The sequence below is a fragment of the Pleurodeles waltl genome, chromosome 11, assembly GCF_031143425.1.
Source record: "Pleurodeles waltl isolate 20211129_DDA chromosome 11, aPleWal1.hap1.20221129, whole genome shotgun sequence".
NCBI lineage: Eukaryota > Metazoa > Chordata > Amphibia > Caudata > Salamandridae > Pleurodeles > Pleurodeles waltl.
In genome coordinates this window covers 245,215,006-245,237,319 of record NC_090450.1, presented here as the reverse complement: position 1 = coordinate 245,237,319, position 22,314 = coordinate 245,215,006, and the positions used below count along the sequence as shown (strand labels likewise).

The window sequence follows — 22,314 nt, the reverse complement described above, 5'->3', positions numbered from 1 at the left end:
TGCATCAGATACTAGCGGGTCTCCCAGTTACTAGGTCTCCACAATTTGCTGATCTACAGTTTGTAGGCAGTATGGGCTCACACCCTGTAGCTAGTTGGCCAGAGTTTATCCACATTCACTTGTTGAGGCAAGTCTCTCCAGTGCTACAATTAGTGACATCATGTCACATGGCATTCCCACTGTTCGGATCAGGTCCTGCTTCAGCCCTCTACTTGGTGTGTGCCTCGCTGCTCCACTGCCCCCCTGCTCGAGATCCCCCGATCCAGAAATACTGACTCACCATCCAATGGGGGCAGCTCGCTCTCAGTTTCAGCTGCCATGTACACAGGCCCTGGTCAGCCAGGGTGCCGCTGGGGCTCCCATCTCCTGTAGCAGTGCAGTCCTCTCAGGCAGCCAAGCAATGCTGGGGTAGAAACCCCACATCGCATCCCTGTCCCAGCGTGAGGGTTCTGCTCCTGTGGTCACCCCATCAAGGTTTTTATTTGCCCCACCTGCCCTGACATAGCAACCAAGTACTACCTTGGGGGCTGGTGGGTACCCCCAGCACTGCTTCACTGGTGAGTAGGCCTTTGTTCACCCCACCAGGTTAACGGTGAGCCTCAACATCTTCTACGCCGCCAGCCCCTCAGAGTCCTTCCACACAAAAAGGGGGGGGGGGGGAGTGTGGGTACTCTCCTCTCACCACCAACGCCCTGTCCCAGGTCTCACTTAATCAGAAGGATGCACAGGGTAGGGCTGTTTGGCTGTGTTTCTCACGACATCCACATGACTTAGTCTCCGTAACCCTTCTCTTCTCAGCGGCTGCCACCTGATCCAAACAATGTGCGTCTCAGCTGTCACCTCAATTCACCGCAGAGGGTGGGGATGGTGCCAAGCATAAAGCAATCACCTCGTCTGTTTCCTGGAATGGGAGTATTTACCTCCAGCAGGATCTCACTGGCAATCTCAGGAGTCACCCTATTTCACAGTCGCAACCGTCTGCTCTGGTGCTGGTGCTGGTGTCCGACTACAGCCGGAGTACTGGTGAGCCCGGACATCTATTAAACTGTACCCTCCCTGAACGCAGATCACTGGTAGGAAGGGTGGGGAAGCCTGCCCAGACCACAACATTCCGCTCAAGTACAGTGCCCAAGGCCAAGTGCTGTAGTCAGGTCTTTGCACCTGAGGATTGGCTCAGGACCTGGCATACTGGTTCTGCTGTGTCACCTGCTCACACGGACAACAAACAACTGTGTTTCGCTATAGCAACCCCTGTCACCAGGTGACCCGGGCATGTTAATTTTGTGCAGCAATTGTGGGAATTGGCAAGGATATTTTAGGATTTTGTTTGGGCCTGGCATGGAGCGCACTCAAGGAGCGCCTGACTCCGTTGCCTCCTTGGCCACGTCCCCCTATTGGCTCAATCTTAACTATTTCTCATCATTGCACTCTCTTGTGACTATAATAGTTCATAATGCTATTTGCAGGATGCGGGAGCTGTTATTGAAATGGTCTCTCCATACATTGACTTCAAAGTGTCACACTAGCAAGATGTTTGGTTGGAATGGTATTGCTACTGGTAAAGCTCTTGGACTGTCACTCAAAAGGTTGAAGGTTCAAAACCTGGTATCACATGGCAGTGTGTCGGCTTATTTTTCCTTGTGCTTTGAATGTTAAACGTTCCTAGTGATGGAACATTTACTTCTTTTTCCCATCACCATCTTTGGATTGAATGTCATAGAGATGTCTGGACACTGCCTACTAATGTCACCTGTGGCCTTGTGGTTAAGTTCTCAGACCCTCTCCTGGAATGGTTGGGGGTTCCAGTCTAGTTGGGTCATTTGTCGTTTCTCAGCTTTAAATTCTTTTCAATTTAAGGTATATACAGAAAGGTGATTTCACTCTTTGTACTTGTCAAATACAATTTTTTTTCAATTTGTCAGAACATTTCTCATTCTAAGTGGTGTGAAGTTGGGTGGTTAAAGGGAGACTGGATGCATGGCCTGGCTGCAGGGCCAGACCTGCAACCAACCCCTGCCACATAAGGCCGAAGGCCTTGCGTGTCACCGGGTTGGGTGGTTATAGTTGCCACCACCCACTGGGCACATACAAAGGTTATGAACATTGGTAGTTAGATTAACATATAGTTATTAACATTACTTTATGTTAAAAAAATCTAAATTCTCTGAAGAAAACAAAGATTACAGGGACATTATAGTTAGGCTCACATTTAAACATACAGAACCATAGAAATTCATTTGTTAAAATTAGAGGTTTTTCCAAGTGACTATAACTCATGCCCTAAGGTAACTATAACTCGTGCCCTCGCCATGCACTGCTGATTACTCCAGATATTAGAGCACTCATGACATCTTTTATACCATCATTGATAATATCACTGTAACATTTACTGTAAAAATATTCATTAAAAACTGTGCATGGAGTGGGTGCGAGTTATAGTTATACACTTACATTTTAGTTTATAAAAGTATGCATGGTAAAGAGATATGCCTGGTAAAAACTTGCATGGTAAATCATGCATGCTAAAGGCTACCTGTGGTAATAGACGTGTGGCAAAGGTATGCTTGATAGTGGCATATCTGGTTCCATTATACAACATTATTCCTGTCCTGAACTATTTTCTTCCTTTATTGTAAAGTTGCTAAATAATTGGACCATGCCTGCCCAGCTTTACCACCATCCCAGCTTTACCACCATCCCCTTGCACTTTGAGGGTAGCACCTCTTAATTTTCACTTGTAACATCTAATTGTCTTTCTTCGGGAGTACAGTTATAAGAGATAATTGGTGATACCTAGAAGGCGAATAAGGTGTAACCACATCTTCAGTGTATCACGTGTGCCTTTTCACCTAGGCTCCAGCCTATGTGATTGACAGGACCTGCAGCAGAGAAAGCTCACGTTTAGCAAATCAGAAGCGCTAATTCAGGTTTAATGTATGTGAGTGCACCTTTCATGCACCTCAAGTGTAAAACATTAATATGCAATCTTTCAACCGAATCACATGACTCATGGTCCAGGAACCATGCTTAGTAGCCAGGGGAAAATTCCTCTTATGTGGGTGTGATGCAATTTGGTCAATTTTATGTTACTCTAGTTACATTAAAATTTTGATAAATATGATATTATGCCAATTGGTTCAATAAAGCACCGTTCGTATAAAAAAATTAGCATGAATAAACAGGAACAATAGGAACAAGAAGAACGTGAGCTGCTGTTTGCTTCGCTGGTGTTTTCTGCACTTTTTTTAGTGCAAAAAGTGTACTTCCATCCAAAATGGACGTGAGGACGCATTTGACATTAAAACATAGGGGGTCATTCCAATGTTGGCGGGCGGCGGAGGCCGCCCGCCAGAATTCCCCCCTCCGAAATACCGCGCCGCGGTCAAAAGACCGCGGCGGGTATTACAAGTTTTCCCCTGGGCTGGCGGGCGGTTGCTGAAAAACCGCCCGCCAGCCCAGGGGAAAACGACCTTCCCACGAGGATGCCGGCTCATAATCGAGCCGGCGGAGTGGGAAGGTGCGACGGGTGCAGTGGCACCCGTCGCGTATTTTAGTGTCTGCAAGGCAGACACTGAAATACTTTGCGGGGCCCTCTTACGGGGGCCCCTGCCGTGCCCATGCCATTGGCCATTGGCATTGGCATGGGCACGGCAGGGGCCCCCAGGGGCCCTGCGACCCCCCCTACCGCCATCCTGTTCATGGCGGCTTTCCCGCCATGAACAGGATGGCGGTAGGGGGGGTCGGAATCCTCATGGCTGCGGAGCGCGCTCCGCAGCCATGGAGGATTCACACGAGCAGCGGAAAGTCGGCGGGAGGCCGCTGACTTTCCGCTTCTGACCGCGGCTGAACCGCCGCGGTCAGAATGCTCGTTGGAGCACCGCCAGCCTGCTGGCGGTGCTCCCGTGGTCGGTGGCCCTGGCGGCCACCGGCCGCTAGGGTCAGAATGACCCTCATAGTACCGAATTACGGTTTTGCATTTCATGTAATTATGTGTAGTTTTGCATAATTTTCCCAAAAAATCAAATAATTATCACAAAATAAATCATACAAATTTTGCACAACCCTCATAGTTAGTTGTAGAATGACAGCTCTCACTCTGTTCTGTGCCGGCTCAGGTCTTTCTTACAATAAACCCCATCTTCCTCGTGTAGAGCAGTGTGGCTACAAATTAACATTCAACATACTTGGGAAACATTCATCGAGATAAACATGCAACACTTACCTGACTTTCGTACTTGTGGAATATCGTTTATTCTCTTCTACATGCATCTAATATTTTGATGTTTTTCTCGTTCTTAACATTTGGATCGGATGTCCACTATGTGCATAACTGTCTAATGTACAGCTCCTCAGGTATGCTGTGTATTAGTCAACTAACAGAAACAAACCCAATCTAGATCTGCCTGAAAACAGAATATTTTCAATTCACACACAAACAGCCAAACCCTTGCAGAGGCTCACCCACTCATTCACCCGCAGTCACACTTATTCAAATCATATTCAGCCCATGCACACTTCCTGGAGCACCCCAGGGTTACACACTAGATACACCGCACTCTGATATTCACACACAATGGTACCTGGTCTCCAGTCATCCTCAAGACGACAGAAGTTGGAAACAGGTCCTCATTTGTGTATAGTATGAGTTTCTCAACTCAATTTCATCGAAGAAAATAGGGAAACATATGGCTAATTTCCTGTGGTGATTCTGACCATGCCAATGAAGTATAGCCATTTGGATGAATGTGCATAGCTGTTTCCGGACCAGCAGAGGTTTGTTGATTGTTATGAGCATGAAAGGGATATCAGCAAGAAAGGAAACAACTATCAAAAGAGAGAATCTCAGTGATTTTGGTTGTGTAGCATTGAAGCACATGTGCTTTAAACTACTATAGCATATCATGTTTTTGAAAGACATTGGTTTAGGCAAGCATGGGCAATGGTTAAAACAGCATCATCCATTCTAAGAGGGACAGGGTAATGGAAGGTACATATGATGGGGTCTAGTAGACAAGGAAGTAGAGGGGAGTGAAAGTAGCTGCACTGTCTACACCCAGCAGCAGAGAGACGGTCAATTATAATTTAGATAGGAAACGAACTGAGGTAAGAAAGAAGTAGTGAAATGGTAGAAAGGCAAAAGGGAATGCCTACTCCTGCAGGTGTGCATTTCAAAGCAGAGTGGCAACATTTACAGTCAAACCTAAGCTCACCTTTGTGTGTGGCTGTCTAGGAGGAATACACAAAGACCAACTGTCACCCAAACATGGTCATGTGACCCAGAGACAGGCTACAGACACTAAGGCCCTGATTTACAACTCAGCTGATGGTTTACTCTGTCACAATGGTGACAGATATCCAGTCAGCCGAAATCTAAATCCCACAGAATATAATGAAATTTAGATTTTGACATACAGGATATTTGTCATCATTGTGACGGAGTAATGCATCTGCCGAGTTCTAAATCAGGCCTAGACCGCCGAGCTCCAAGTGCCTAAGGCAAGAAAATGCCAACATTTTAAAAGTGCCATGTCTAGAATTGCAAGGTAATTTCTGACTTCACCATATGTTAGGATTTTAAATTGCGATTCCAGAGACACCAAATATGAAGTTATGACTTATAAAATGCAATAAGGTGATTCCAATGTTATGTTAAATACCTTGCACCAAGCCGTCTGGGCTGTCCAAGGACTACCCTAGGGGTGACATATTTATTTAAAAATGTAGATTTGGGCCTGGCAAAGGGTTTACTTTGCAAAGTTGAAATAGCAGTTTAAACTGCACACACAGGCTCTGCTATGGCAGGCCTGAGATATGTTTGGAGTGTTAAATAATTGAGTGGCACAATCAGTGCTGCAGGCACACTAGTTGCATTTAATTTACAGGCCCCGGGCATAGGTAGTGCCACTTTACTAGGGACTTTACAAGTAAATCAAAGATGCAAATTGGGTATAAACCAATGTTACCATGTTTTAGGGAAGGAGCACAATCACTTTAGCACTGGTTAGCAGTGTTCAATTGCACAGGGTCCTTATGCCTGCAAAATAGGAGGTCTGAAGACAAAAGTTAGGGGAAGATTACACTGAGAATGCCAGGTCTAACACAATATGATTGCTCAAGAGTGTGGGAGTATCAACCATTTCTGTAGAATTACTGTGTTCAGAGTCATGGATTCCTACGGACTGTTTAAGGGTTATATAGAAAGCATTCATTGAGAAACAGCTGTGGTTTGTTTGCGGCAGTTGGTATCAAACATCTGAGCAAGGCAGAGAAGATCAGGGAGGATTTGAAACAGGCTTCACAGTGTCACTGTCAGGGTCCCAAAAGTGATCAGAATTAAAATAGGGGTTGCTTAGAGAATTATAATTTGCCTCTTTCAGTAAATCTGTACCACAGACTTGTGGAATTTGTCATTACATATTTACCCAACGAAAGTAAAAATGGAATTCAGACAGTACCATGATGTGTCTTGAACCATAATATCAGTTGTTTACCCCTGTTTTGAGCAGATAGTGTGCTTGGTGCATTTTTCCAACATAGAAAAGACGGTATTCACCAGATTACATTTAGCTATCAAGATTTTTATTTGAACAACATATGCTTGCATTGAGAGAAATGCCCATGAGGTGTTAAGTCACATGTTCTGTTTGTAAAATCTTTTGCTTGTTCCTTGAAGGGCTCAGAAATGGAAACCAGGGTCTGATCAAGTACTCCATGCCTCTGCAAAATCTTGTTCATTGGCAATGCAGAGAAGTTTGAGGAGGGCTGCTAAGAGGTCATCTCAGCAAATGGCGATAGATGTAATGGCAATTGAGTGAATTGCAAGGTTACATGTGAAGGGCTTTGGTTGGCTCTGCTTTTTTGCTTGTACCTCCAAAATAGGATTAAAACATTGAGACCTTTTAGCCTTTAACTCATACTTCATTTGGGCACAAAAACATTCACAGGAGTGAAGAGAAATATTTGCCAGACCTAGCAGCTTTCCTAATTGGTGTGCCCATTTATGGACTGCTATAAGTCATGAACTGCTGCAGAAATCTTGATCTGTGACTGATTAGAAGGAGGGAAGAAGGGCTGCACAAAAGTGGAGCCATTCCATGGCTGCCAGAAAGACCTGTACCAGGCCTAAATGACTGAAAATGTTAATGGAAGTTACCTCTTTAGATTGAGCTTGCCAGGAGCGATGAAACCATGAGACGCTAAATATCCACAGTCATCAAGGCAGCTCAACTTCATCAAATGGATCATGGAGTGAAACATATCCTATTTTGTTGTTATCTGTTGTGAGCCTACACTATCCATAAACCTCTGTATTCATATATGTTCACTTGTAATCTCAGAGGCACGTGAATGTCTCTTCATTACACATCCTCTATTGCCAACAGCCAGACATCCTCATTTTAGATCTATTTCAGCTAGGCTATAAGGATTCAAAAAATCACAGCACATAATAAATTTACAGAGAGCTAATCTTTTACAACCCAGATGATGTCACATTAGGTTATTACTTTCTACTGCTCATTGAAATAGCTGAAATGACTTAGATGTCAGCTGAGTTGCTCCCTGTTCTCAACCGGAATGGTCTCAGCTGTGTTTTATTTGGCACTGGCTAGTGAATTCACAAACATCCAAATTAACTGGGCACCAGTATCCATGGTACCCTGAATTTATCACTTTATGTTTTCACTTGAGCACAACTCTTTTTTCTTGGGTGGCAGGTTTTTGAGATATAAGATCTTTTAATCATGTACCTGAAACATGCCCACCAAGTTTGAAATCAATGGATTTTTCCAGATTACACCAAGAGTCCTTGGAGCACACAATGAGGTTTATTACATTCAATTTAGGAAGCTGTATTCCTTGATCTAGCACCTCTCTTCCAATAACTGAACGCTGTTCCCAAATACTGTAATAAACTAACAATCCAGCATCAATTAGGGTTAACAGACATCCCTAATCTGCCAAGTCCTAAGTAACTGTTATTCTTTTTAAGCACTGTAGCACTGACTTTTAGTGGTTATCATGTGTATGAGCTTTTTTTGTACTATAATGTATCTGAGTCTCTAACCCCGAACATTTGTCAAATATCCTGTTACTAAGCTTCGACTGCTAAACTTCTGTACCCAGGTGAGTGAACTAAACTAGATTATGAAATTGAAGAGAAATGTTGGTAGTGGCACCAGGACTCCTTTGGTAAACATGCATAACCAATAAAAATACTGTGTAACATCTACTGACCACCCCAGGATCTAAAAGTAAAAATCCCATTTTGGTTAGCATTTGCTTTGACAAGTTGACTCCATACATCAAGAGCCACTTCATTTCATCAAAAAGTGTAAGTCCATTAATGATAAGAATACTGTTAAGATGGCGAATAGTGAATAACAGGGCAAGTGGAGAATCTGCATCGAAGAGCTTGAAGATGAAAGAATTAGCAGCAATGCATAAGGTTAAAGGGCTTAACCCTCCATTCATTGCAAAAGATCTATTCACTACTAGGCGCCTTATTTACGAGAACATTAATAATTTGTGGAACTTGATGATCCAGTGACAGGATGGCAGGGAAACACGCTGAAGTAGAGTACACATCTGTCCTTGAGAGTGTGTTAGGAAAGTGGATTCCACATTTCAGGTAGGCAGTGCTGTCTATCATTGACCGTGGTTTTGGGGACAAATGATGTATTCAGCCTCTTGATACAAAAAATAATGTCCTCTCTTTGAAATGGGGCACCAGCCTGTCATATCAAATAAGGAAAAGATCAAACCATGTTGACTCAGTTTTCAAGTTTTTGTTGCACCAATCTAAAAATGTCCTTACGCCAACCTACTTCTCCTTTACTCCTGGTGTGACCTTGCCAGACTTTGGGTTATTTGCTTAGGCAACCCAACTCATGTATTCTTTCATTCTTTTTAACAATAACTGAGATTTTCAGTTTATTGTCTGTATTTCTCTGATCTACTTGGAACAATGTCAAGATCCAATTTAATGGAAATGGAGCTTCTGCCCTCAATTTGCTGGCATTCTTTGTCTCTGAGCACAGGGAGGCTGCCATAAACTGCTGAGTCCCTATGCTCCAATCCTAAAACATGGCAAGTAATTGGCTGAACTCAATTGACTTACCTGACTTTTCAAGTAAGGGCAAGATAAAGCAGCACAGAAACCGTTCCAATGGGATGAAAGGTAGCAGCCCCATGTAGGTCACAGCATGGAGGTGTACCATCTAAATGGGACACATTAAAATCATTTTTATTTAAAATCACCTCCACAACAGTCTAGACTCTAAAAATGATAACCCTATATTTGCGAACACAGTGATTCGATCACCCTAAGTCATTTGAAAATCTTGTTCAAGGGAACGTATGCCACTCAATATTTTATTTAGTGCTTTTAATTTCATAGTGTCATATATGATTCCACTAAAACAAAATCACATAATCACTTTACACCTTTCAATGTGTTTTGGGTATGCTTTACACTTAATCAATAAAACAATTTTTATAAATCTATATTGAGTATTTAAATCAGAAAAACAGCTTGTGACCAAAGTTCCATATCCTGCCTAACTAAAATTCCATGCACTGTAGTTTCTACAAGAGCAGCAAAAAAATTGGTAAACCAGGTATTAATATACAAACTCAACACAAAGAGGCAGCTAACCATGACCTACTTCCTTACCACCACTTCATCCCATTAAATATTTTTCCTTGAAACTAGTGGATCTCAGTTGCGACAAGCCTCCTCAATCTAAACAATCCATAGTGGACTGCACACAGTATCACATGTGAATTCTTGTGTATCATTTATACCTCACTATTTAATGGTCTGTTAATATTCCATCCACCAACTTACACTTTTCAATATCTTAACAGTTAAATCACAATTTTGAGGTAATTTCAATCCATGAACATACTTGAAATTTCATTTGCACCATCTTGTGTTCAATCTCAATAAATTATTTTGAAAGCTAAGCTCTATTTTGTATCTTTGTATTCATTTCTACATCTATTTTTGTGCCACCCCAGCCCCACATAGCCTTTACCATTAGCACATAATGTAATACATCTGTATAGTACTGTCTTATGTTATAAAGAAACCAACAAAATGTAATAGTGTCAGTCATCGCTACTGTGTTAATAAAATAAACACACACCAAACCCAAGTATGTACCCATTTGCTTGGTGCTTAAGACAGTTTGAGTTTCTCTCATCAGAGTACCTTCAGCAGTAACTAATACATTTCTGATGTTCTGTGTCTTTGTATACCCAAGCAAATATTTTTCCAAGTGTACACTGACTAATCTTGATTCACTCATCATGATCTCCCAATGTTAGTTATTAATTTTTATAACCATAGACTTAAGTTTTTGTTTTGTTTTTTTTTCTCCAAAAACTATCTGGGTGTAGGCAGCTTTTACAGAAAGCTCATTTGAAAGTCATGTGGCCTTTCTATGTGCTGGCATTTCCCTAGTGCAGAATTGTTCTCACAATTCAGTTACATATTGTAGTAAGTGTTATATCTCAGCAAAAGCACATTTGTCTTCTAACTCTCATCCAAAGGCACAAAGTATTGGGGTATTCCATTCCCATACCCCACCACAGAGTTTTGGGTTATTCCATTCCTCTTTCCACTGTGTAAATAGATTTACTCTATCTAAAATGCAGTGTTTTTCATCCAATGTCTTTACTACGAAACCTTTGCCATACTATACCTTTACAATGCAAAGCCTTTACCATGCATGCCTTTGCCACGAATATGCCTTTAGCACGCATGCCTTTACCTTGATGGTAAGTATATTTAAGGTAAGTGTGTATGTGTTTGGGTTTAGTGTGGTTAAGGGTATTGGATTAAAGGCATTTTTAGGTTTTAGGGGTGGGTAGAGGTATAGGGTGTTAAGGGTAATTAAAGAAGGGGGTTGAGGGTTTCCTCCCAATTATCAGACAGGTAACGTTCTAAGTATACTTGAAAAAAGGTGGAGAACTCAGAGAATTCTTCTCCAATAAATGTATATGTATAAGTTTAACTTACCTTAAATATACTTACCGTTCATTTTGAAGGTATATGTGATTAAAACCTGTTGGTAGTAAGGGCATGTGTGGTAAAGACTTTGCGTTTTAAAGGCATTGCATAGTGAATGATATGTGGTGAAGGCATAACATATCATGGATACCTACTCCTCTATCTCCTGCAAGGTATTAACTCTTGCATAATATTTCACTGTCATGGAGCAATATTGCACAGTAATAAATTAACTTGCAAGTGCAAAGTATCATTTTGAAAACACTGTTCACTTCTGAATCGAGATATTTGCTCATGGTTGTATGCTGTTCTAATTTGAAGTATTGTACTCTTTCTCATTCTCTTTCTCTTTCTATCTCTCTCTCTCACTCTCAGAAAGGCTACATTGAGCTTATTATCTCCTCTATGGGAAGAATATTTGCTAGGCTTGTATGTTGTGTAGTGGTAAACTGATGAAGGTGCTGAAGTGAGAGCACAACAAGGTGCAATAAACAAACGTCTATGTATTTGTTTCAGTTTCTAATGTTCCACTTTTGTTTTGGTTTTAGGATAGACAATCACAAATAGCAACTTTGTATCTACCACTCTATGGAATGCTCCTAGACAATATGCCAGGGATTTTCCTGAAAGAGGTTTTCCCATTCAATATTAATACGTCAAACCAGGTAACAAATAGGCATTATTTTATTTTCATAATTTTTCTGGAATAAGCTTTTAAATAAAGAAATGGACTATGCTGTTTTTGAAATGGTTATAAACAGAGAAGTTGACTGTCACTACTCCCTTAGATTAAGGATTCGCACAGCTGGACAAACAATATTGGTTGTGTAGGTTCATGACAAATATGAGGTGTAATAATGGTTGTTTTAACAGTACTGCTTGACGTTGGTAAATTGTACAGAGGAGTAAGGTAATTTGCAAATAAATGAGCATGGTGTATTGTCTAACAAGCCAGCCAAACCTAAGAAAAAACATGTGATGAAATTTTGTGACACAAACCAGCTCAATATCAACACAGTTAAAGAACTAAGCAACTTAGATATTGACACACAAGCTATGTAAAAAGAGAATAATTTAATAAGAATAATAAATAGAATTAAAAATCAGACTAATAGTTTAAAAAGTGAATAGAGAAAAAGTTCAAACCAAAGAGAATATTTCTACGTATTAGAGAAATATATATCCCTTTCACTGCAGGGGTGGGAAAGCAGTTAAAGTTTCAATTTGAAAATTATATTAATTAGACTTTCTAACTTGGATCAAAAAACACAAAGGTCTTCAAAATATTGTTAAAAACCAAAGGTTTAAATGTAAAAATGTCACAATGTCAAATCTGTCTTTTATACTAATTTTATAGCTGAACATTTAGAAACTATTTATTCATTTCTTAACAATATGCCATTTTGAGTTTGTCGGACTTACAACTCTGCTATAAATACACAGAGGACCTGCACTATTCAATCAATTTGCAGTTCCCCTGCCCCACTTACAGAGCGGGAATGACTGGGACCCCTATGGCAGAGCTTCAGATGGCTCTGCAGTCGACAGTCCCTTGACTCAGAGACCTGTTGACCACCTTCCCATTGGGTCAGAGTGTTAGTAATACCATCCCCTGTAGGGGGGAGATACCATCATTAATTGTCCCTGCATGGATCTGCCACGGTAGGCATGGTGGACTCATGCAGGGAAAATAAAAAAGCTAAGAAAGGTAACTCCTTGCATAGCAGTATCATTATTATTTTGTTTTTCAGAACGTAATACCTAACAATAGGAATAATATCTGAAAAGTAAAGTGCAAAGCCACACGGGCCAAAAAAATATGGCACCTCTCACCATTCAGACTGTCCCTATAGTTGAAAAGACACACCAGTACATGAGCTGTAGGCACAGAGATTCATGCGAAGGAGATTGGATCTAAATGTACATCAGATTAGTCCTACACCAGAGGTACAGAGGCCTGTGTCTCCACCAACCTGAAGGATTTGCTTACTGCTAGTTACACATCTGCAGAGTTACACTTTATCTTCCTGGAGGGCATGTTTAGGCTAAGCAGGTCCAATTTTCAGGGGTCATTAGGAAGGCTGCCAAGTGTCTGGCTATTCAGAGATGTGGTCCAGAATATTAATCTGGCTTAAGTTTTGTGCCCTCATTATTGCTTACAAACATTTTGCTTACTGGAACTAACAGTAGAAAATGTACACCCATTATGGCAAAATTTTTGTAGGTGACATTCAGAACAAATAATTATGCCAAGGCAATATTTGTACCGAAGTAATACAACGTAGAACACTCAGATACAGTGAAGCTGAAGTCTTCTTTGTTCACAAAGATATTGTCTGGTAAGCAAGCTTCATCGGGTGTTCTGCTCTTTAATGAGGCATTTATAGGAGAGATTTCTTGTTTATGGAAACAAAACTTCTGCCAAACTGACCTTGAGTAGCAGTCATCTAAACTACATGTAAAGATTATTATGCTACTAGTGAATGTGGGCTGCCACCTCAGCTAGAACCTTGGTAACACCATGGGGCTAAACTCAGCTCAAAGGGAAGAACAGAAAATTAGTAATGTTGATCTGCTACAGTAATGCTTCGAAATATCCTGTGGCAGATAAGCATCTTGCAAATCCAGTGAGACTAATCTTGAATTTGTATGGTTGAAAATGTATGAAGGATATTTATAATCTTGAACTTTTGTTTCCAAAGAAATTCAGTGACAGACCTCAGTTCCAAAATTAGTCCTAAAACACCACACTTGTTGAAATAAGAAAGTACAGAGAATAACAACTCTATGCTCTCCAAGAACCTGGGACAACTTCAGTAACTGCCTTTGCTAAATGATCTGGAAACCCCTTCATCACAATGACTGTACAGAGCAGTAATTGAGGGGAAAAGTAGAAATCTGAAGGTGTCAAGTTCTAGAAATTGTCTGCAAAACCCATTGTTCTGCAGTTATCCTCTGTCATCGACTCAAAAAGCCTATCAATCAGCCCTAAGTATTGTCTTGTGATGCTTTAGAGCAAATGCATCAAAGAGGCTAGGCAGGCAGGTTTGAAGAGGAAAAAAGCACCTAGATTCAGCTGCTGGTCTTTCCCACTCCCTCTGCCCCTGCAAGAGTGAGATAGTTGCAACTGCTCTTGAAGCATCTGCTATATTTAATTCCTAATAAATGTCTGGTGCTAGCAAATGCCTATTTATACATTGAGGATTTTTTTTGTGATGTGTATGTGATATAATCTAAAAGGAAACACCAAGAAAACAAACAGTGAATGCAACAACAGTAATTCCTTTATTCGTAGCTGTGTGATAAAAGTGACTTTTTACATCAAATAAGTGAATAGAAAGGAATGCTTCACATTTCTTGCTCCGGGTACTGTGCTTGCAATTTCTAGCGCAAAGTTTAAGGCCATTCAGCTATTTAGGAATGGGCACTGACCATGTGGAACCTTTTGGGACCTCAAAGCGCAAGCAATTGCAAAAATGGATTCATCAAAAAACTTGGATTATTCACAATAGTACATAATGTACGAGTTTTAGGACTTATGTTTGTGCAATTTCAAATTCTAGGGATCAAGAGATGATATAAGCACCACTGGGGGATCTCAAAATCAGGCAGCAATGAAACATGCAAACTCTGTGGATACGTCCTTCTCAAAAGATGTACTGAACTCAATAGCAGGTACCGAATACATGTCAAACTGTTTTTTTTATTTTGTTGTACTATTTTATGCTGTTGGTCCTGTCTGTACTTGTGTATTGTGTAGCTGTACTCACAGTGTCTTCTGTTCCTTGGTGCATTCTGTAAAGAAGTACCGTACATTTCACTATCATAATTAAGTTTCCATTTACATCTATATCTATTTTCAATAGATATGTTTTGATGTGTTTTAATATCATTGAGTATTTTGATCAATTTTATAAAGTAGAAAATCAGGTTGGAGCACAAGCAAAAAGAGTCTACTAGCTTGTACCTCTTAATTAAAACACTCAATCAGTTAGCCAATCAGTCATTCAATATGTCAGTTAATCAGAGTTGAATTTGTACTTAATGATAAGTGTCACAGTATGCTGAAATGTGGGAACTCCACATTGCTGTGCCAGAGGAAAGTTGCCTGCATTTTCATTCAGTGTGAAAATGGCCAAGTAGTTGGTGTTTTGATAAGGTAGGACCACAATTGATTTATATGTTTGTTCCGTGTCTGATTGCTGCAGTGAGCAAAAATGATGTAATGCAATATGCCTAGAGTAAGTACCAGTTCTGAAACTCAAAGGAAATGCTATCATTTCTTGTGGAGTATTTCATTGACTTATCCAAAGTATTATGGCCCTCATTACAACCCTGGAGGACGGGGGAGAAGTGGTGGTAATACAGCCAACAGGCCGGCAGAAAAGAAATGGCGACCGCTGGGCTGGAGACTTGGATTTCGGGTGTTTTGGAACCACCACAAAATCCATGGTGGTAGGCACTATCAGTGCCAGGGAATTCTTTCCCTGGCACTGATGGGGTCTCCCCCACCCGAGTCCTACCCCCACACCCTGACCCCCCTGTAACCTCTCAAAGGTGGCAGGACCCCCTCCCCACCCCTACCCCCAACATGCACAGACACACACCCCCTCCCCACCCCTACCTCCAACATGCACAGACACACACCCCCTACACGCACGCATACACTGCAACAACACATACCCGCACACACACAGACATGCACACAAACCAACCCGCACACATTTCCCATACACACAACCCCCCCGCATGTATACACGCACTCACACACCCCCTCTACATACTCAAACGCACACCCCCATGCACGCACACAACAACCCCCTACTCCCCTCCCCTAACGGACGATCAACTTACCTTGTCCGTTGATCCTCCGGGAGGGAACAGGATCTATGGGGGCTGCTCCGCCGCCAGCTCCCTGTCACCAGAACACCGCCACACCGAATCATGGGACGTGATTCAGCGGGCGGTGTTCTGATGACGGGGCAGTGGGGGTGGAGCAGCCTCCACTTTCCCACCGACCGCCAGTGTGGCTGCCAGCAGTCATAATACACCGCACGGAAAACCACCTGCACTGGCGGTTTTCAGCATGGCGGTACCTAGGCGGTCTTTAAAAAAGACCGCCGAGGTCGAAATGAGGGCCTATATCTTTACCCAGCTATGGAAACCCAGTTTGCTGTGTCATAATGTCTAGGGCTGGGACTAACGCTGCATCTTAATGACCAAGCCCAATAAGGCCAGACAACAGTGTTGCTTGTGTTACCATTCAGAGGGTCATGGCCAAGCCATTAAGGCTGGGCTGGCAGCTTTGATTAAGGATCAGTATTATGGTTGGTCCCTGTCTGTAATGGTACAGTGAGCAATTGTTAATAGTATGCAGAATTATTACTAGTAGCTATGAATAATTCGGCCATTGCTTTTATCTCATTGAGCACTGTATAGTAAAAACATGAAATGAGACATTAAAATTGAGCACAGCATGTACATGATACAATACATTTTAGTTCAAAAATTTATCCAACTGTCCAGGGCAATCAAGGAGAGATAGCTTGCTTGGTGTTGTGGTTTGTATGCATGAGATGTCCATAAGGGAAACCAACTAACATGTTTTGCACAATACTAGGTTTAGGTGCAATTTAAATTATGACAGCATAATTATGGTAATTGTGAGAATTTCTCAATACACTTGTTACAGGAAATTATGTAACATGGGCAGCTGTTGTTTCTGGTACTTTTGGAAAGTGCTTCCCTGTGCCAGAACATGAGACGAGGATGCATTCATGGTGAAAATATGGTGCAAAATAAGAGATTTGCATTTGATATGATTAAAAGTGATAATTCATAATTTTACCATACTTTCACATAATTATGTGAGGCTGATTATGCCTTTTTTTGCACACACTTACATAATACCAGAAGTAATATTGCTTTCAGTTTTTTTCTGATTGCAAATGAGATTACAATATTGGCTTTCTTTGGACACTTGCTACTGAAGATGCTCATGAGGCACAAATAGTGAATGAATGAATAAAATAACATTTTGCAATGCAATTAATGCAGTGAAGCATATATGCTTCATTTCCTTAGATGAGTAGAATGCATTTAAAGAATAAAGGGAAAATAGACTGTTAATTATTATCAGTGTTATTGTCAGCTACCTAGGCTGCTGCATGTTGCAACCTGGACTAATCAGGTCTCTGATGGTAAATTTCAAGAATGGGCTAGGAGCTGCTTGATGTAGAACTAGAAAAGATCAGAAATGGGAAATTTGTTAGTTGTCGGAGGTGACTGATTTTAACAGTGATAGAGGGATCTTAAAAGAGAGGCAGAAGGAGAAGTAATATGAACTGATATTTTCCTTCCATTTTCCAATACAGTAGTTGAACTGAGAAGAACAATTAGCATTACAAAAACATGTTACTGAAGCCCAGCAGTAACTGCTATTCATCCATATGTGGGAAAAGACTAGTATCTAGATCATGCATAGACTAAAGGTTTGATTTCATCAATGGGTGTAAGCAGCTTGACCTCATGGAGTAGGTTTTGTTTAGGTTTGCCTCCTGCACTTTCAGGGACAGGTGGGGTCTGAGAATTAGCCCAAGTGACCTAGTCAAGTCAATCAAAGTTAAAAAGATGATTACCAGAGAAAATTGTTACAGCCATGATTGGATGGAAGAATTGATTCCATGGACTGTAATTTTGTAGTGGAAGAAGAGGAACCACTTCTTTGTGTTGCTCACAAATACCTTCTGCTGCTGGATATCATCCAGAGAAGAAACGGTGAAGTATTATTTAAGTTGGCTAAATATTGGTACATTACAGCATTTTTTGTTCCAAAGGGAAGCTAAAGAAGCTAGAGACTATTGATCTAACTCTGAATGTCAACTCTGAATCAAAACCTAAAGGAACAGATCTGAAGGAATTAATAATCAGAGGAAGGAGAAAAACTCCTAATTAAAGGTAACACACAAGAAGAAAATGTACCAAATGGAAAGAAAGAGCAAATAATGGTCAATTAGAGGTCAATGATTACTAGAGGATAGGGCTTGTTTTCATCCAAAACCTGCACAGTGCCATTGATGCTTCTCTATACTACATTGCTGGCTCAGTCCAGATTGTGGGTGAGAGTAAATTGCATTTTGTGATGTCCTGAATCCATGGGGACCAGATAACCTTTTTGTTTAGCTTTCCATACAACTAAGCAATCATATGATGAGATTGAAACAATGTTAGCAGCTAACTCAGAAGAGTTAAGTAGATGAGATTTCTGAACAAAATATTTAGGGGCAGATGTAGCAAGAAAAAAATTTGCGACTTGCAAATTGCGAGTCATACCGACTCGCAAATTGCAACTCGCAAACTGGTATGCAGAAAGGTGTCTCAGACACCTTCTGCTACTCGCTATGGGGTCGCAAAGACCCCCCCTCATGAATATTAATGAGGTGGGTCGCAAATTGCGATCCAATAGTGAGTCCCTGCACTCACAGGGATGGTGGCCTGCTGGAGCCAGCAGACCTCCATGTCTGTTACTGCTTTTTTTAATAAAGCAGTTTTTTTTATTGCAGCCCGTTTTCCTTAAAGGAAAACGAGTCGCAATTAAAAAAAATAATGAAACCATTTGGTTTCATTTTTCAGAGTAGGCAGTGGTCCGTTGGACCACTGCCTGCTCTGAAAAAATATTTTCAGCGACATTCACAAAGGGGAAGGGGTGGTAACTGCGAGTTGGTTTGCGACCGTATTCGCGGTCACAAAGCAACTCAGCATGGCGATGCGGTCGCAAATAGGAAGGGAACACCCCTTCCTATTTGCGAGTCGCATCTTAAAATTGCGAATCGGTCCCGACTCGCAATTTGAGGATGAACATCGCGATGGCCGTTTTGCATGTCGCAAACTGCGTTTTTCGCAGTTTGCAACATGCAAACCGGTTACTACATCTGGCCCTTAGTTCCTTAAGGATTTTATGTTACATATATTTTGAGCTAGGAATTGTCATGACACTTAAAAAAATAAAAAGGGGCACACAGCAATGAGGAGATTACCGTTTTTATATCAAACATGTTCTTATATCAGCAAGACTTGATTGTGTTATTGTTTAACCTGCTACTTTCTAGTGTAAACTCCACTATCACCAATGGAAAAGAGCCCACATTTTAGTCCACATGAAAAGTACACATGGGATATACCCTAACCTGGGGATTGATCAATAACACTGCAAAAGACCCCATGAAAGTGGAATTAAACCTACTGGTTCCATTATAGATATAGGGCCTGATCCACAAAAGTAAGTTACACTTTTGAGTAAGTTTACACTTTGCAGTAAGTTAACCAATTTCGGTGTTCACAAACTTCATGGTCTAAACTTACTACAAAAGTGTAAATTACATGTGTCCAGCCCCAGGGCAATGTAGCTGCCTTACTCTTGTGTGGTGGCTGCTGTCCGTCCCTTAACCCCACCATGACCCTCCATAAACCATTCTTACTCATCCCTAATCCCATCCCCTTGCATTGTATTTCCACCCCTTTTCCCATCCCCTCTGCTGTGCCCCTCCCACTTTTACTATTAAAGTCTATATTACATGCAAGGGATGTGACTTGAAGCCCAGGAATATGGCTGTCTAGCTAAGAGCTCCGATAACCAGGGAGAGTTTGAGCGGTATACTCCTGTCATCTGCCTCTATTGCAACCCATCCGAGGCGAGTCTGAATTCAGATTACTCTCTACACCATATTTGAAGCAATGTAATCCCAAGGCCTCATGTCTTCACCTATTTCTCGGCAAAACCAGAAAACCTCAGGCAAACCAAAAAAGCAAAGATGGCAACTGTGGTGCCACGAGGTTCAGATTGCCTCAGTACCCAGGCTACTTATTGCTCTTAGGCAGCTGGGATCCTGAATCAGCTGAGGACTACAAAGAAGGAGAAACAAGTCTCCCATGGTAAAGTGCCTGACACTTGACGAACTGCATCTTCTACAGCAACAGCCATTACAGAAGGTCACTAAATATGCGACCGCTGCGCACAGCTCCCGTCACCCCTGGGTATTACCCTGATATAAAGTCGGTATGAAGGGACTCCATTTGGAAACCACTGACTTGGCAATTCAATAGCGCATCCTACCCACAGTTGGGACTCAGTCTAGGCCTCTAACTCGGACTCAACCTATTAGTCATCTGACTCTGACTCCCATCTGGGCCTCGATTCTGGACCCAAACACGGAACAGTCACATCGAGAGCATGGCCTCATACGCAATCAGCAGAATACTACTACCACAGATCTATATCTCACACACAATGCATACATACAGTGAAGGGACGCCCTGACATCTCTGCCAGCTACTCAGTTGGGATGAGATCAAGGTAAACCGGTCCATTAGTGCCTTGCTCCCCTCGCGTTCACAACATTCGTGTCACTGACTCAGTGTTCCTATTTAGCCACAATCTAAAGGCCCTGCTGTCATATCAGCCACATCAAAGAAGCAGCTTATACAACTAGCTTTGCACTAATTAAATAAGGCCCTATTGATCATGACCTTAGTGAGCAAACTCAATCAAAGGAATGTGCTAATATGTTTGTCAACATATCTGAATGCATGCTATACAGCCGTTACAATAGTGTGTCATATACTATCCTGGCGATGCTGTTCAGAATCCATAGAAACTATGGGGGACGCTGCAACTCAATATTGCTGTTCACTAATCCCATAAGAGTGATTATATTTTAGGGGTCATGGCCTGACTAGATGGCTGCTTAGACATTCTCTGGGAAGCTCCCCGCCAGGGCACAAAAGTTCTTCTGAATCCTACATCTAACAATCCTAATTATGTGAAGTTAGACCCCTTGTTGAGACTGAGAGTTAGTCCAGGACTGAGCAAAACTGACAAGAGTAGGCCCGGAAGAACGGCTGCCACTACTACAAAGAACCAGCCAGAGGCATCCGGGGTAGTGGTTGTACCTCCTGTTGGAAAGGAGTGTAAAGAGCACTCAACACAGGGCTGGCGAATGCCAAGCGACCGCAACCTCAATACTTCAGAGAGTGCTGAGTAAAGGAGATGTCAACAGAGCTGGCCTGTATAGAATGAACGTCCCTGTGAATCGTGGGCCTGTAGTGTGCGCCCGACTGAACGTAAGGAGGACAGGGGAGGGACCCCAAATCTAAACCTCTAAGGGTGATGTACAGCGGGGGACAAAAATTGAAAGGAGAGAGGGTCTACCTGCAAGAAAGTGCATCTCAGTGAGTCGTGGACTGCTGTCCTAAGCTGAACACCAGACTAGATATAGGGAGGGTGGGGTAGGCCTATAAATCTCCCTTGAGTCTCCAATTGATCCTACAGAGAAAAGCCAGCATGCTGCGATCGGACTAGCCTTCAACTGCCCAACCCTGCACCCTTGCTGCCACAGGGTTCCTGAGCAGAGGGCTCTTCAGTGGAACGGGCTTGCCTAGAGGAACACACAAAAGATAAAAAGCAACCAGAGGCCTACTCTGAGTGCAGACCATAAACTCGAAAAGAGAGGAAGGGATGCCTGAATCTCCCTCATTGCCCTCAACAGACACAGGGGAGGATCGTCGGAAAACTTGGGCTGTGCTGAACTGCCCCACCGCTTGCAGATAAGTGGGATATGCTGCAATAGAGAAAGAGGCTTAGAGCCATAGTCTGAGCAGTAAAGTCGTGAATGGGGTGAAATAATTGAAACCACATAGTACAGTTTGGAACCACCATGACTGCCTGGGAGGGGCATGGCGGGACTACGAACTACTGATACCAATTACACAGATAGGAGGCCTGCATGGGGGATCCTCCTGTGAGTCAGAGGGACCACTAATCTGATCACAGTTACTGGGGGACTGGGTGAGTGTAACCAATTTGTTTTGTGATCTTTTTACTACAACAAAAGGAACAACTGTGAGGCCTACAGAGGGGGAACATAAATGTGGCAGGGTAACACATAATCAGTTCGTACTACAGACTGAGAGCCAGAGGTGAGGCCCTCGCCGATATGCCTACAATAATGGTGAAAGACAAGTACCAGAAAGGGGTGCAAACCAATAAAATTGTGAACTATACAGTGCCTGGACAGTGGACTTCTGAGGCTGAACATGGCGTGCCACCCCAGACAGAGCATGCTGAGATACTGGAGGAAATAAGGGGGTCCAGGCTGGCGCTGGAGTAAAAAATAGATTCTGTGGCAATCAACATTAATTATCTGCGACTGGACCTCTGTTAGGTGGCGGTCAGGGTCACATCCACAGTGGAAGAAATATCCACCCTGCACACTACAGTTCAGGCTGTACAGACCACAGTTGCA

The 22,314-nt window shown here is 42.1% G+C and overlaps 1 protein-coding gene across 5 annotated transcripts in view; it reads left to right on the top strand.

The window, feature by feature from the left end:
• The window catches only part of DOCK10 (dedicator of cytokinesis 10), a 1,618,956-nt gene that overhangs the window by 1,215,792 nt on the left and 380,850 nt on the right, over window positions 1-22,314 (top strand). For all 5 annotated transcript variants that reach the window (XM_069213493.1, XM_069213489.1, XM_069213490.1 and 2 more), the window contains exons 33-34: window positions 11,563-11,679; window positions 14,578-14,689. In XM_069213493.1, coding sequence (XP_069069594.1) covers window positions 11,563-11,679; window positions 14,578-14,689 — 229 coding nt within the window. The remainder of the gene's footprint in view (window positions 1-11,562; window positions 11,680-14,577; window positions 14,690-22,314) is intronic.